The sequence below is a fragment of the Ptychodera flava genome, chromosome 13, assembly GCF_041260155.1.
Source record: "Ptychodera flava strain L36383 chromosome 13, AS_Pfla_20210202, whole genome shotgun sequence".
NCBI lineage: Eukaryota > Metazoa > Hemichordata > Enteropneusta > Ptychoderidae > Ptychodera > Ptychodera flava.
Genome location: NC_091940.1, coordinates 35,876,403 through 35,891,530, shown reverse-complemented (window position 1 = coordinate 35,891,530; position 15,128 = coordinate 35,876,403). Strand labels below are relative to the sequence as shown.

The following is a 15,128-nucleotide window of genomic DNA, read 5'->3' as shown; positions in this document are numbered from 1 at the left end:
TATTTGTCCCTTGCAATCTGAATTGGTCTGATTTGAAAGGGACTACATTTCAGTACGTGCTCGTCTCCGTTTCCAACAAAACACAGCGCCTTGAGTTCATCACGATCTAGTACCGTATCAATAATGGACTGACACTGTAGTTAGGCTTTAAAGTTCCTGTAGACATGCATTCAATTCAACAAACAGATGCAATTTCAGCTGCTTGTTAAAAATGATGCATACAGTTACAAAAGCCTGTATAATATGCATCACAGCTTTTTCCTCCCCCATACTGATAAGGATCTCACATCAGGTAACAAACCGAATCTAATTTCTTAATATCTGAGATCCTTTTCTTTCAGAACCATACATGTTTTGACTCAATGACATTTGAGTAACAAAATACTTGTATTCTTTTTGAGCAGTGTACAGTTGGATCTGTGCACAAATGAGTTCCTTTCAGATATTCAGACATCAAAAGAACTTTTGGACACCCTTTTCATAGGCCTGTCAAATAAAAACGTAGATAATCCTGTGAAAAATGGTTCATCCATTTTGGATTTGAAACTCAAGTTACTTGACTTGCAATATTATACACAATTGGAGAATTATTTTGGCTACTGTGACTACATGAGCACTGAGAATGATGGACCTCATAGGAAGCATCAGTAAAATATAACTCAGCTGAGGGGTCTAATTCCAGACTACTGTACAGTAAAACTGAGAATGTAATGGTAATCCTAAAATGGACCTCTTAGCTTATGACAAAAAATGATTTTATCAGACCAGAGCTATCCTGCATGTGTGCCCTCCTCCCTATTTCTATCTGGGATCATACTTGTAAGTTTTCTTAATTTCAGAAATAAAATAGCAATTTATTTAATGCCATATCTACAGTAGAAAAGTGATATTTCCCTCAGTAAAATATCAGGTTCTGGTCTTACGAATACATTAAATTTTGAAACTTTTGATACTATCAAAATCTTGCCGAGTCTCAACAATTTGATATCTAAAATCTGTGACAACTTTCTTACCACATGACCACACAGCTGCAACAGAGACAATCATGTATATTGAACATGTCATCTGGCATATGACTATTTTCCCTTGCTATCTCCTCTTACAACAACATGTACCAACTCTTGCATCTCATAATGAAGTACATGTAATTCCCTGTGACAAAACTGAACAACAAGAAACATCACTGCCTCTCATTCATGGAAGGAATCTCTACTGCTATGTCTATGGCTGTTTCAAGCAAATTCCTGGCTCCACGGAAACCAGGTAACCATGGAGACAAACCTTGTCAACACTTATGTTGTCATGTATAGATTCAATCACATTACAAGACATACTGAATTTGTCAACTGTAATTTCTTTGTCTAAAGTTAGCTCTAATCATGGCGGTAGTAGTGTTTCAGTACTAAATTCCATGTACTTCTTCTCAACACCAATGGAGTACAGGCATGTTTCTACCTTCATCAAGAACAAAAACATCAGTACTTTCTTCCGCAAGTCAGTTTAATTGTATGAGTTCAGTAGCGAATGAGTGTACAACGTCCTTGTTTTACTCAAAATCCTTTTTACTGAAAACACTTGAGGTAGCTGGCATTCAAAGCAGAGACAAGACAATGCAACAGATGTTTAATCTGCCTGGTGTCATCATTGTAAACCTATACTGAAGTTCATAGTATCTCCAAATGCACTATAAGTTGTCACTCTTTGCAAAACTGTCAAACGGAAAGCCATATATCGTACCTCTGAGTTGACAAGAGGCAAGAAAAGTGATCTATTAGTCTCTTCCCCTGAGGGGGAATTTCAGCAAAAAAACGCTAAAATTTCAGTTAAGTCATAAATCTTGCACGGCAGGGATTCTGGTTGTTTTAAAAACTAGATGGTCATAGTCACCACATATTGTGAAAATGTACAGGTACAGCGACAGAATAGAGAAACTGATTCAATATAATTGTGTGATATCTGATCTACCTTTAAAAAAAAAGAGGACAGTTGTATGCCCCTATTTTTGAACAATATTAATTAAAACATTAATCATCTAAGTACCAGTATAGGTACGGAACTGGTCACTCTCAATTTCACCAATGGCAGTGACTGTACCTTCTACCGTAATTGAGTTGAAAGACAATACTCAACATTTTCTGGGGTATTATTTTTCTTTAATGTGATAATTAGTTTTTACAACTCTCAAATTTCGAGGGAGAGTCCAGAACTAATACCCCTTGAGCTGTTTTGTATAAATAACTTATACTGTCATATTATTTTCCTTTTCATCTTCTGACCAAAAATATTATAATAAACTTGGGTTTGAAATGAACAATGTAGTTAGTAAGATTTTGCAGACCAAATTAAAAATATTCTGATATGATGTCAAAATTGAGCATAATAACAGTCCAAAACATTCATAAAATTCTTATTCTAATTTGAATTATGACATTACTTGTGCGGGGAATACTGGTACAAAACTTTCAAAAATGTTACAAAATTATTTTTCTCAGACGCAATTTTGAAATACACAAAAAGAATAGTGAAATTTTGAAAATCTTTACAATCAATGTAATTGTTTTGTTTTATAAACATTTAAAGGTATCGGTAAAACACAGTTTCGTCATCTACTGTAACAAACAAGATTTGAAGTTGATCAGACCATATAAAATTTTAGATCATGTGAAGTGACATTTTAAAGTAGTGATCAATGTAACTTTTAATAACATTAATCTCTATTATGTCAAAATAAAAACTATATGTTCTTCCAACAAAACACATTGTCATTGAATACACAATATGGATATGTTATTGTTGAAAGCTGAATTGTAGTCTGGATTAAAATTCATTTGTGAACACACAGTCCCCTCACAATCAGTGGTGGAGTATAGTCTGGGACCTCTCCTTGGTAATGGTGCAAGCTGCTTTCGATGGAAGGGTAGTGCATACCTAGGAGATATCCTAGACTGGCAGTAGAGGGACTGGGGTAAGCAATATTATTGGAAATTATTACACACATATTTGAAATTCAACATGATCTTGTATTTTACAAACACCCACCAGTTTACTGGAAAATTTACCAAAACTGAAAACTAATGGAGTTTCCACTCTTATCTTTTGCATTAGGAGCTGCAGTTTTTATGACATCATAATTGATGCATGGAGCGGTTTTTAAACTACCTTCCATCATTGTATGAAAAAGACCCGTTGAGACATGTTCCTTCAAGCGCTGTAGTTTTCCTTTTTATTATCCTTCAGGGCACTTTCTGATTGACCACAAAAGTGACAACACCATAAAAGAGTTTGGCACACAATAAAAAAAACACACAAAGCAAACAACAAAACAATTCTTCAGTATTTTTCAATTTTTTTTATCTGTCTATTTCACTGCCTTTCTCTTTATATTTCCTATTTTTGGTTCAAGCTGTCGTCTCACATTGTGCGTATGGAGCTATGTATAGGTGCATGGGTCTGGACAAGTTCTGATAAAAGAGATCCAGCAACCACCAATTACAAAATCTATTGACTTTGGCAACACTTCCTACCACCTGAATCCATTCATGTCAGGCAGAGGACAAAGTGGAGGGGGGTGGAGAGGGGAGGGGAGGCAACACTTCCTGCCACCTGAATATCCATTCATGTCAGGCAGAGGACAAAGTGGAGGGGGAGGGTGGAGAGGGGAGGGTGGCAACACTTCCTGCCATCTGAATATCCATTCATGGCAGGCAGAGGACAAGGGGGGGGGGGGCAACACTTTCTGTCAGCTGAATCCATTCATGGTAGACAGAGGACAAGGTTGGGTGGGGGGGGGGGAAGAGACAGACTTTCTTCCTCCTCTGCATAACACTGGTAGTTGAGCTACCTTTGATTAAGGCCTGGAATCCCACCCATATGGTGAATCTTCAATTTGCCCCTATCCTGACTGATTTTTACCTCAACATGTACAAATACAACACTGTACAATGCATCACAAGGGCAACTTTCAACTTCCTGCTGTATTATTTTATGCTGTTGGCAGCAACTCCTCCCTCTGTCCCAAACCTTAAACCTCTTTACCACCATGGTTTGGCCCACACTCATTGTTATCAATTGTGATTGTGGACTTGTATACAGGAAACTGAGGATGAATGGATTAAAAGTAATTATCTATAAGACTTCCTTGGAGGAGGGAACCCTTAGGGGGGACAATTATTCAGACTTTCAAATATTTCCAACATTTTTCAGGCCTACCACTTGTTTTTATTATGATCTAATTTTATAAAATAAAGTTAACGTGGGGAAGGTGGCCATTTTAAATTTCAAGTGCTGGTAAATGTTTGGTTATTTGTTTCTCTTTGTACTAAAATTTGCACAGTTTTATTCTTGATTTACAAAGAGAGTGGCTAGAGCAAAAATTTTAAGTATTGAGGCATGTGCTACAGTGACTTTAACAGAAATTGTACACTACCTTAACGGAAACTGTGAAGGTATAATCATCGTATAACATCGAAGTTCATGATCGTTTTGCGTAAACAGAACTGTTGAAGGTACGTGATAAAGTATTGTTCAATCTTTCTCAATATCATTGAAAATTCATCATCCATGATTCATGATTCTCTCATCCAGATCATCCAAGGTTCATGTATTTTGATGATAGAGCAGGTGGGAGTTCTTTGTTTAAATAACTGGTGTAGTAACAGATTATACTACGGTGTGTATCGCCCCGGAGGAATGACACGCATAGGTTGAGAAATTCAGAGACTAGGCTGTGCAGCCATTTTTGATGTCCAACAAGGTTATTTGTTGTATGACAGTCTGAAGCGTCATCAGACATTCATACCATTTGGGAGATTCTCTGAAGTAACTTTTGCCAAAGGCTATGCCAACAAGCTTCAGGGACGGATTGCTCCTTTCCAATCAAATGTCACAAAACTAAAGCTAAAACATCTGTTCATCATTTCACATCATTTTTACATCTAAAAAACTGTTATGCTAACCATGTTGATAATTAAATAAGGTATAAATTATCACATTTCTAAAGAAATAACTACTTTTTCCAAGGAATCAATTGAATTTTAACAAATGTTAAATTTTTTTGGAAAGTTGGTTGTCAAATACTATGATATACAGGAAATATCTATTCTGTCCTTTTTAGATTTTTTGTCAGAATTTTATCATCTCAGGCTGACTGTAGTTTTCTTTCAACACGGTGAAACATTTTCATGTCATTAGATTTCAGTGTTCAGGATGGCCTCTAGCTCATAAACTTTTATGTGAAAAGCTTAATCTATCATCAGTGCTAGTGTACAGATATCTAAATTGCAAAGTCTTTAATGCTGTTCTATTTCAGTCATAAAAACATGGTTTACTTTCGGATGTTGTGTAGGGTTTAAATGAATCTTCCTTTACTTTTACTGTGTGAGTCAGTGTGACAGTCAACCAAATAGGTAGTGAGTACTCTTTATCTGAATATTTTATGACTAAAATTTATGGAACAAATATTTTACATTGCTCTATTGAAAAATGTGTGCGGGTCAGGATAAAAATAACTTACGTGGTAAACAATGTTGTATCTGATTGTACTGAAGAGAAAAGAATGGCGGGGCTTTGTAAACAGATCAAACTTTACCCTCTTACAGTAATATTTGGTTCAGTTGATGTTGTTTTATAACAATACGACTGGAGCTAGATATAATATAGAGAGGCAAAGTGAAAAAGGTAAAACAAAATTCAAAGTGATCGATCGCAATCAACAGGTGGCATTTGTTCAGAATGCCATTTTGGGATTTTTTGTGTTGTGAGGTGACCTATTACTCTTTATTTTTGTCCATGGAAGGGGATATTTGACAGGTAAAGTTTCCATGAGCAACATACAGGCAAAAGTAACAATCACATTTTTTATCATCTTCTTATTTCCATAAAACAAAACCATTTGGTCTCTAACATTTGCACTTTCGATACACTACACAAATTTATAGTGTTAAATGCTTTGAATCCACTCTTACATGGGCCAGGTGTAAATTACATTGTGAAAAATTTATGATTTTTTTCCAATCTTCTATTGTGCTTCCACTTTGTTTTAGAGGGATGTAAAACAGAAAACTATCAATGGGATATCAAGCGGCTTGTAATATGAATACACTTACACTGCATTACAGAGGATAATCAGCGAGAGAGAGAGAGAGAGAGAGAGAGAGAGAGAGAGAGAGAGAGAGAGAGAGAGAGAGAGAGAGAGAGAGAGAGAGAGAGAGAGAGAGAGAGAGAGAGAGACAAAGGACATAGGTTTGATCTACACTTGGATATGGCATTGGTACCATGTTGCACTGTGTCTTCCAATTGGCAAAATATGATGGATGGTTTTCTCTATGAGTGTACAAACAAATTTCCTTATCCTACATGTTTTACACATAAGATTTTATCTCTCTTGCTTCAGAGAGGGAAGGAAAGGAAGGAAAAACACAGAGTTGAGAGAGGGGGGTTGTGAAGGTCACATCTGATACCATGGGAAACAATAGATTAGGCAAGCAGACATGAAGGACACAGTAATAGGCAACCACAAAGAGAACATGTTGTTTTCATATTAAGCATTAATTTATTATTTTCCTCAGAAAACCTTTGTTCAAGGATATTGACCTCTAAGAAATGAAGAAAGCATTTAGTTATTTTTACGACTATACACAGCTGTGTCACCTGTCCTTGAAGAAGACATGGCTGCCCCCCCAGTTATGAATGGAACAAATGTGATTGTAATTTTTGTGTGTGAAAGTAGGATCCTAAGCAAGAATATGTAAGAATAAGTCGGTCATCAGATTATGACATTGAGATGACTCATGAAACAAGGATGACGATGTGAATAAACTGCGGGGGAAAACTTTCTCTAAAAGGGTTTTCACAAATTAAGCTATGTGTGGGTATGTATTTCACGTATCTGTGTGTTTCCATGTGTTTAATAATTATTTTCCAACAAGATCCTACACAGGTAAGAAAACTACACTATGCACATATGGCAACCCCTTTGTCCTGACACCAATAATAGCACAATATTTGCTATCTTTTACTGAAATGATATATTATCTGAGCATGAGAACCCACTCTATTTCCTATGCCCTCCACTTCCCCCCTCCCCCCCCCCCCAACAATTCAAGTTGGAAAGGGCAGTGTCAAGATGAGATCTGGTTGCAACTAATCAATGATGAAGACATGCTAATCTATTGATACATCTTTTCCTAATTGTTCCACAGATCAAAACAGTTTATCAATAACTACCAGCAATTCTCTCCGGTTTTTCTACCCGTAACACAATTCATCTGAGTCAACAAGTTTCTAAACTTGGGGTGCCGACCAGGTCTTTGAATCGAAATAACCGACAATGCTGTGCAGTACATGCATTATTCCTAAAAACGGCTCTGATATCTAAAAACAGGGACATTTTTGCAGGGCTGCGATACAAAGGCTGTAGATAGGTCTGATAATTGACTGTGCTGCACATGTCATACGGCATAGGAGTACACATCACTATTAATACTGTGCAGTTAGGGAAATGTAAGGGTAGTTTTGAGACTCAAAATAGCATGGAGATATTCTCCTGAGAAAAACATAGGTACCAGAATGTGTACCCAGAATGCATTGCTTTTGATATTCAAACCAAACCTGCCTTGTTGGAAGAGTTAAAGACCTGTAAGCTGTGGTTTTTTGTCCTTTCTTAGTGGTTTACTCTCTATCACTTGCAAATATGTGATGGCATAGCAAATCATTTTTATTAATACCACAAAGGTATTTGTTGTGAAATAAACCTCAACAGCCTCCATGTGAGAACTAAAAGTCTTCCATGCAATAGTTTTTGTTGTCGAAATACTATTGAATCAGATATGCAAAACTGGTTACATTTGTTTGATATTTTCAGGAAGGCTTAGACTACTAACTTGATGTTGTACTCAGAATTTATGACTTTGGGAAACAGAACTTGAGAGCTACGAAAATGTTGGAACAAAAAAAATTGAAGAGAGAGCCAGTTTTGTTGACGTCAGGTTTTACAGTAGGGCTGATTCTCCATTATGTAAAAGGTCAATCATTGGCGTTCAAAAATTACTAGTTTCCTGCAATTCTGCTACAAGACTCGGAAATTTCAAAAACGGAACTGATAAAGACATCAATGTTATGATGGAATCCATAGAAATAACATGTCAGGGGATCCAATCGCAAACTGCAATGGCAAATGATGACACAAAACCAGTAAAATTTGTCATAATCTGTATCAATAGCAGATACAAAATTCATACTACACTATGAGACATCCCGTTCCGTGATTATTTTGATATAATGGTGGTGTGTTGAATAGTATGGAACATTGCAAAGCAACTGTGCATGGCATCATACTGGTATTAGCTGGAAACCGCACGGAAATCACGCCCCTTTTCTTTAACACATCTTTTGACGATGGTGATATTTATTATCCACAAATGACTGCTTGGGCTTATCTTGGTTCTTGGTAGATTTTCACCTTACAGTAGCTACAAGAAGTATCAACATCCCCTCTCAGCCAATTTGATGGACCACTGACCGAAGGTGTTTTCTGTGACTCAAAAAAAATATCGTACACAGTGCCATTTTGGTTTGAGGCTGATTCTCAACAATGTCATGAAGTTTCCTCTTTGTCTATGATTGACTCAAAGTGTTCAAAATTCTCAAAATAATAGAAGGCGCACCAGAAAGCATGGTAGTTTTGCAAATGACCTGCTCTATCTCATTAATATTCAAATATAACTCGTAATAATAATTTATGAATAAAAACACAGATTAATGACTGTATGACTTATCCATTTAAGTTCACATTTTCAGTGCAATTCTGAGTATTAAAGGTGACAAATATTGTCCAGTAAGACTTTAATATCACAACGACTTTGGGTCAATCTATGATTATATGTGAAACAACAGAACATCCTGTTCCAGGTGATTTCAAATCCATATGTTTTCGATCATCTTGTAATGTGTCTTTTTGCATTCTCCTAAGGGCCTCCATAGTGCCTGGGGCAAAGCAAAGACATTGTAGTATTACATCTGGCTTCCTGGGCTGTGACACTTCTGGTGTGGCTGCTTCGACTTTTGAACCATGTGTTGTCACGATGAACTTGAACCTTTGAACCCGGAACCCATGGTGACCTATGATATTATATAGAGCTTTATGCCCAAAGGGTGCACAAAGGAATAAGGTTTTTTTTTCATCCCACAGACCATTTACCTTGATCTCTACGCTATTAAATTAAATTCATATTATTCAACAGATTATCAAAATATAAATTCAATATATGCTGTCAGGTCACACTGTGCCTTTATTTGTTCTGTCAGATTTGCACTTACTGATAGCAATTTTTACATAAACGAAGGCCAAAATATCCCAACAGAAAATGAGCGCTTTGACAAAACATAAATGCTTATGGAACTACAGAAAGAAAAAAACATTGAGAGGAAATTTTAAGTTTGTTCCCATGGATGTATACCAAACTACTACGAACTCCGCATACTGTTAACTATGGAAAACAAATTTACAAGAACAATGTACTGGTGAAATATGACAATACAATTTGTAGATCCCTTTCATACCATGTGTATGCCTACAACTCCTCAAAGTTTTCTTTCCATATTAAAAACCCTGATCTTTGCAGAAGTGATGGTATTGTAACTGTAGCCAGGTGGTGGCAGCAGCGTGATGGTGTATATTATATTCCAGTGCTGGATGCCCTCTAATATGCATAGTTCTATTTAAGTGTAGCGATACACAGATCTCCTGCTTGCCATGCTAAATTGAGGATTGAAAAACATGCATGCATGTGAATGCATGCACAGCTACCAGTACAAAATAATAGGCCATCTCTTCTGAGTTTCCAACAAAACACACTGGGAGAGTTCAGTCTCACAATATGGTTGAGGTAAGCACGCACTTCATGACATAAATACACATGAGCAGTCCAATATAACGGTGGGGGAAAAACATACTGTTGCACTGTTGACCTGCGCCACAACGAACATAGACACTCCTACGACATTAATTGACAGTTCTGTATCAGAAAGTGACCGGTATAGACATCTTTAATAAATGTACAAAGAATTCATAACTCCCACCAGGGGCAACTCTGCAAACACCACCACCACCACTGTGGACCAAAGCAAGCATATCATGTCCTATCAATATATTATGACAAAACAGATAACCTGCAGTAACAAATGAGAGTCTACCAGAAAAAACTGGTTTCATTGATACAGAGAGATTTATAGGTTACCCAAGTGAGGCATATTTCTCCATATATTATCAAGATTTTCTTGAGTGTGCATATATGTCGGCTTCAGTTTGTAATATTATTATCTCATGTTTATTTACAATGTGGTTCATTGACAGTCATTCACTTATCTTCATAATCTATTGCATTATGGGAGAGAACAGCATAATAATCTCTAACTTATCTACACTAACCCATGATGCAATTTGCCTGTGGTGTGACCCTGTGTGCGAAAGAGAAGTTCCCTTCCACAATATCAGAAATAAATATGGCTTTCTAAGCTACAACCCCTTCCACATCCCTGGAAATAAAGGCCTCTTTCCTGAGCTAGACAGAATTCTGAGACTTTGGAATTTTTACATCATCACAGACTAAAAATGAGTATAAGAAGTATAAAGAAAGAGCATAAGAAACTGGAACTTGAAAATAAAATTGCTGGCACCTGAATATTCGTGTTGTTATAGTTTATACTCTTATATATTTCCAAATTTATTAAGTGTTTATCAATGTAATTAAATTTGATTTGAGAGTGTTCACCTTGGCCTAGAAAAACAGATAGTTATTAACTTCAGTTTTTAGAATGCAAAAATTTATTGGCTCTCATTAACCAATTGTTCAGTTTGATGACGGTAAGGTATGTACCACGTCCTCTAGAGGCCATTCTAATGAATTCTAAAACAGAAGGTTTTTAATATTTCAACTGTGGGGGCGCTTTCAAAGACCTATTTCAAAGACCTATTTGGATGATCGTTCAACAAGCAGTTTCCACTTTGATGGTGAGGTTGATTTTGACTGATGACAGTTATTTGTGCGTTTTTTGTTTATTAAGAAGAGTATCACAGCAAGTTGCACTGTGACAAAACTCTTTGCAATTTGTACACACTCTAGTATTAGTATATCAAGAAAAGCAGGATTTTTCCATCACCACATGCAAAAGAGAAAGCAGATCAAGGAACTTACATAGTAGGAAAACCATCATACCTTGTAAACTCAAGATGCAAAAAGTGGATTTTGGCACAGTCAGACTTATAATAATTGAATAATACAGTTGTAAATCTTTTGACTTTCACTTATTTAAAGTGATCAGCATCATCGTGTGAAATAGCTGTTGGCAAAACAGGACTTCAATCCCACATCTACATGAATTGATAAATTAAGTGATGACAATTTCCAGAATCTGCTAGAATTAACATATGCTGATCTGATGTGGCAGACCAATCACCTTTCACTACAGATTAGTAAGTAAAACTTGACCCTCACCATACCAACATTATTCAAGTGCATAGTTGGTTTTTAGACAAACTTTTTCAGTCTTTGGTGTTCCACACGGAATTAAAACAGCAAATTTGTCCCTACGGTATGATATTGGTCATGAGAAATGTCTGGTGATACACGCAGAAAAACACCATGTATCTCTTGAAAATGACCTAGCGCCTCAAGTCTATTAAACGGACACGGGCGATAGGTGTGGGAGGCCAATTACAATTCCCAGTTGAATTTTTATTATTATATGGGCCAAAGTCAAGCCTTGGGGATAATCTGGCACTTGGTGTTTTGACAGTGTCTTCCTAGATGGGGCTAATTTGAAAAGGCTTGGGAGGCAGTAAATATTTCAATCAAAGGTACCGGTACAACGGAGTCACAGAGTATTGTGATGAAATGAGCTGATGGCTGTTCATAGCAAACTGATTTATTCCCATTTGAACCTTTTATTTTATCATGAATCCCAATGTTTGTAGTTATCCAGGACTTGGTGACTGTGGTGTCTTTTCACCTTGGGGGTTAATTAAGACCTGGGAGACAGGGAATATGACCTTGTGGCTCTGTTACATGACATGGTATGACACTGGCATAACAAAATGAAAAGCACTGTACTTAAAAATCACATGCTGATGATTTTCTGAATGAGGAATGACCACTACGGTTTCTAGAGTGTGGATAGCTTTGTTTATGTTGTCATAACTATGGGTTAAGTCTTGGAATTACTACTTGCTTTGTGCAATCTCCATGGTTCATACAGTATGTGTTACTGTGTGTGATTATTCAATCTTCACCTGAATTTCAGCAGGGGTTCAGGTCAGGCTTTGTAACCGTGTGTGGTTTTCACCACCACAGTGACTTGATAAACATAACGTATACCAAAGATAGTCACTGTCCTATGAGATTAATACTGAGAGGGATCTTCTGGGAATGGTCCGATTTTTATAGATATTGTTGTGGAAAAGAACACAGACAGCACACAAGGCATTACGTACACAGGTGGAAATCAACAAAATGTTTACTTTCACATTGATGCATTTTGATATTGCAGATTAACACTGCTATTCTTTGAATCCAGTGTCATCACTGGACCAAAATATGTATATGAAACAAGGTTATTTGAAACAAGAGTTATAAACTGATAAAAGTCGTGAGACTTTCTTAAAACTGGGACAAAATGTTACAAAGTGAAAAAAAAAGAAAAAACAAAATTGACTAGTCACCATGTTGTTCACAAAAACTTTCACCACACAATCGATATCAAAAACACTTATGAACAGCCGAATTAAGACCTTAACTACACATACATTGACAGGTAGACACACAGAAACTACAAAAATAAGCAGGCAGGCACAAGGAAACAATGTGTCTATAGGTAGAAACTACAATCATCGGAGGCAGGCAAGGGAAAACAAACTGTATTTACAAGTAGGCCATACAAAAAGTGGAATGACAAGGAGGTAGGCTTTGGGAAACTGATGTATTTACTGATGGTTTATACGGAAACTGCAATAAGACTGAGGTACTGGAAAACAAATGTTGTGTATTGTCAGATTGGTGTAATGAGCAGAATCTAGAATATTCTCTTCAACTCACAATTTTTATACATACTAGATCTTTCCAGGGCAACTACTGGAAATTTTAAAAAAGTCCTAGATTCAAGCAATTCACATATTTCAATGCAGCTTTTCATCTGTGTTGTGTGTTTTGGATGAAATGTTAAAAATTCTTGTTTTGTTGTTCATCATACGGTAGCTTCATAATGACATATATAACAGTTTCTGTCCATCTACCCATTGCTTATGAGATAATTACACAATGCTGATTGGCAACTGGTAAAGTGCCTGGTCTATCGGATGTCTTGTGGTGTTGCCATGGTAACCAAGACTGGAACTCCAAAAGACATGCTCACATCATTAGTCACGCTATCCTCAGTTTCCTCTGAGTGGCCTACTTTATTGAGTCACCCAAACAATGCAAACGGATAGGAAAACTCAATCCGGCAGAATGAGGAGACACAACACGCACATGAATTGGCTTGCAGACAAAGGAGAAACACCACAGGAAGCATGAACACTCAAAAGGCATGTGACACAAGACACTAGTAGGAAATTACCACTGCAGAAAAAAAAGTGGACAGAGGCTGTTGAAAGAATAATCTGACCTGATTGTGTGGAAGTGTTGCTGATAGTTGGTGAAGTAGACACAGTTGAACTGTTCTGACTCTGATTACTGTGAACTGAATTCCAATCTCCGTCTCCTCCCTCCACGTCTTCATCACTCTCGATAAGAATCACCGGATTACGGCCGCTACTTGCTTTCTTCTCTGTTTCTTCAGTGGCCTCGCTTTTCTGAAAAAGACAAGAAATACATAGCAATCAGTTATATGCAAATTTCTTCAGAAATAACAACGCAAGACATACGGTAGTTGAATCTGGCAAGGTGCCCGCGCGGTCTGAGCTTTCAAAGAAGTATTTGGGACTGGTTTTAATGTTTGTTTTTGTAATAAAATGTATGAAACAATACACAATCTAGGAAGAACACTTCACCACTCATGATCAAATTACCGCACTGAGTTCTACAAGTTCTGTGAAGGACATCAAATCTCTGTAGCAATATTGTGCAGGAATACGCACATTTGAAATTGGTATACAAGTTTCACATCTGTCAGTGGATTCATTTTTGTGGCTATATATATGACTGGAGTTACTGGCCAGGTCTTCTGATCTTATTCATTTTATTGCAGGAACTGGGATGATAGGGTGTGGGTGATCTTCTGATCCTGAAGTGTCTCAAGCTTGCGGCAAGCGTTAATAAAGTACTAAACCATGAAATATTGACTTCGAAATGTCTAAATCTGAATAGCTCAGCAAGAACACTTCTTCTCTTTTTTCCTTCGTGTAGCTTTTCTTGTCAGCAAACACCGAGTGCTCAACAGTCTCTAAAAAGAAGTCGTCCTCTTGCCTTTATATAAATTCTTTTGCCATTCCTTGATCAAACTGTTTGGCTTAAAGGGACAGTAGCTGTAACTTTTAATGATTTTTTCACTATTTTTGTTTTGTATTTCAATCGCAAGTTCTTCTTCTACTCCCCAAAGCATGTTGAAACATGGACTATTTCACTTGTCAACACAGGTCTATAGGTGTAAAATGCACTGTTATTGTTTATATTTCAATTTCAGTCTGGACCAGAATTTATATGTCAACAACAACAATAATGCTATCTACACATACAACGGATAAGTTGACAAGCTGAATACATGTGTATCTCAGCATGCTTTAGAGAGTAGAATAAGATACTGTAGTGCACATCAGAAACAAAAATAAGTGAGAAAAATCATCAACAGTTGCAGCTACTAGCTGATTCAAATGGGGCTTGAGGGGGAGTTGGTTTGGGAAGACATGGGATACACGACTGTTGCAAGGCACAGCCACTGATGACGATGATGAATCAATGGCCGAACCAGGCTTCTGCGTCTTTTCCTTTATAAAACTTATTATTCAATTTCATTGTCTGTCTACAGTTACGAAAATGATCTAATTTACATGACTTAAAGCATTACAGAATCACAGCAAGTTAACACTCAGAAAAACACAAAATTAAGTATGGTAGAGTGATATACGTACATCCTTTCAA

The 15,128-nt window shown here is 36.8% G+C and overlaps 1 protein-coding gene across 4 annotated transcripts in view; it reads right to left on the bottom strand.

Annotated features, from left to right (window-relative positions):
* LOC139148303 (genetic suppressor element 1-like) overlaps positions 1–15,128 on the bottom strand; it is a 123,260-nt gene that overhangs the window by 46,393 nt on the left and 61,739 nt on the right. For all 4 annotated transcript variants that reach the window (XM_070719666.1, XM_070719665.1, XM_070719669.1 and 1 more), the window contains exon 2: positions 13,657–13,843. In XM_070719666.1, coding sequence (XP_070575767.1) covers positions 13,657–13,843 — 187 coding nt within the window. The remainder of the gene's footprint in view (positions 1–13,656; positions 13,844–15,128) is intronic.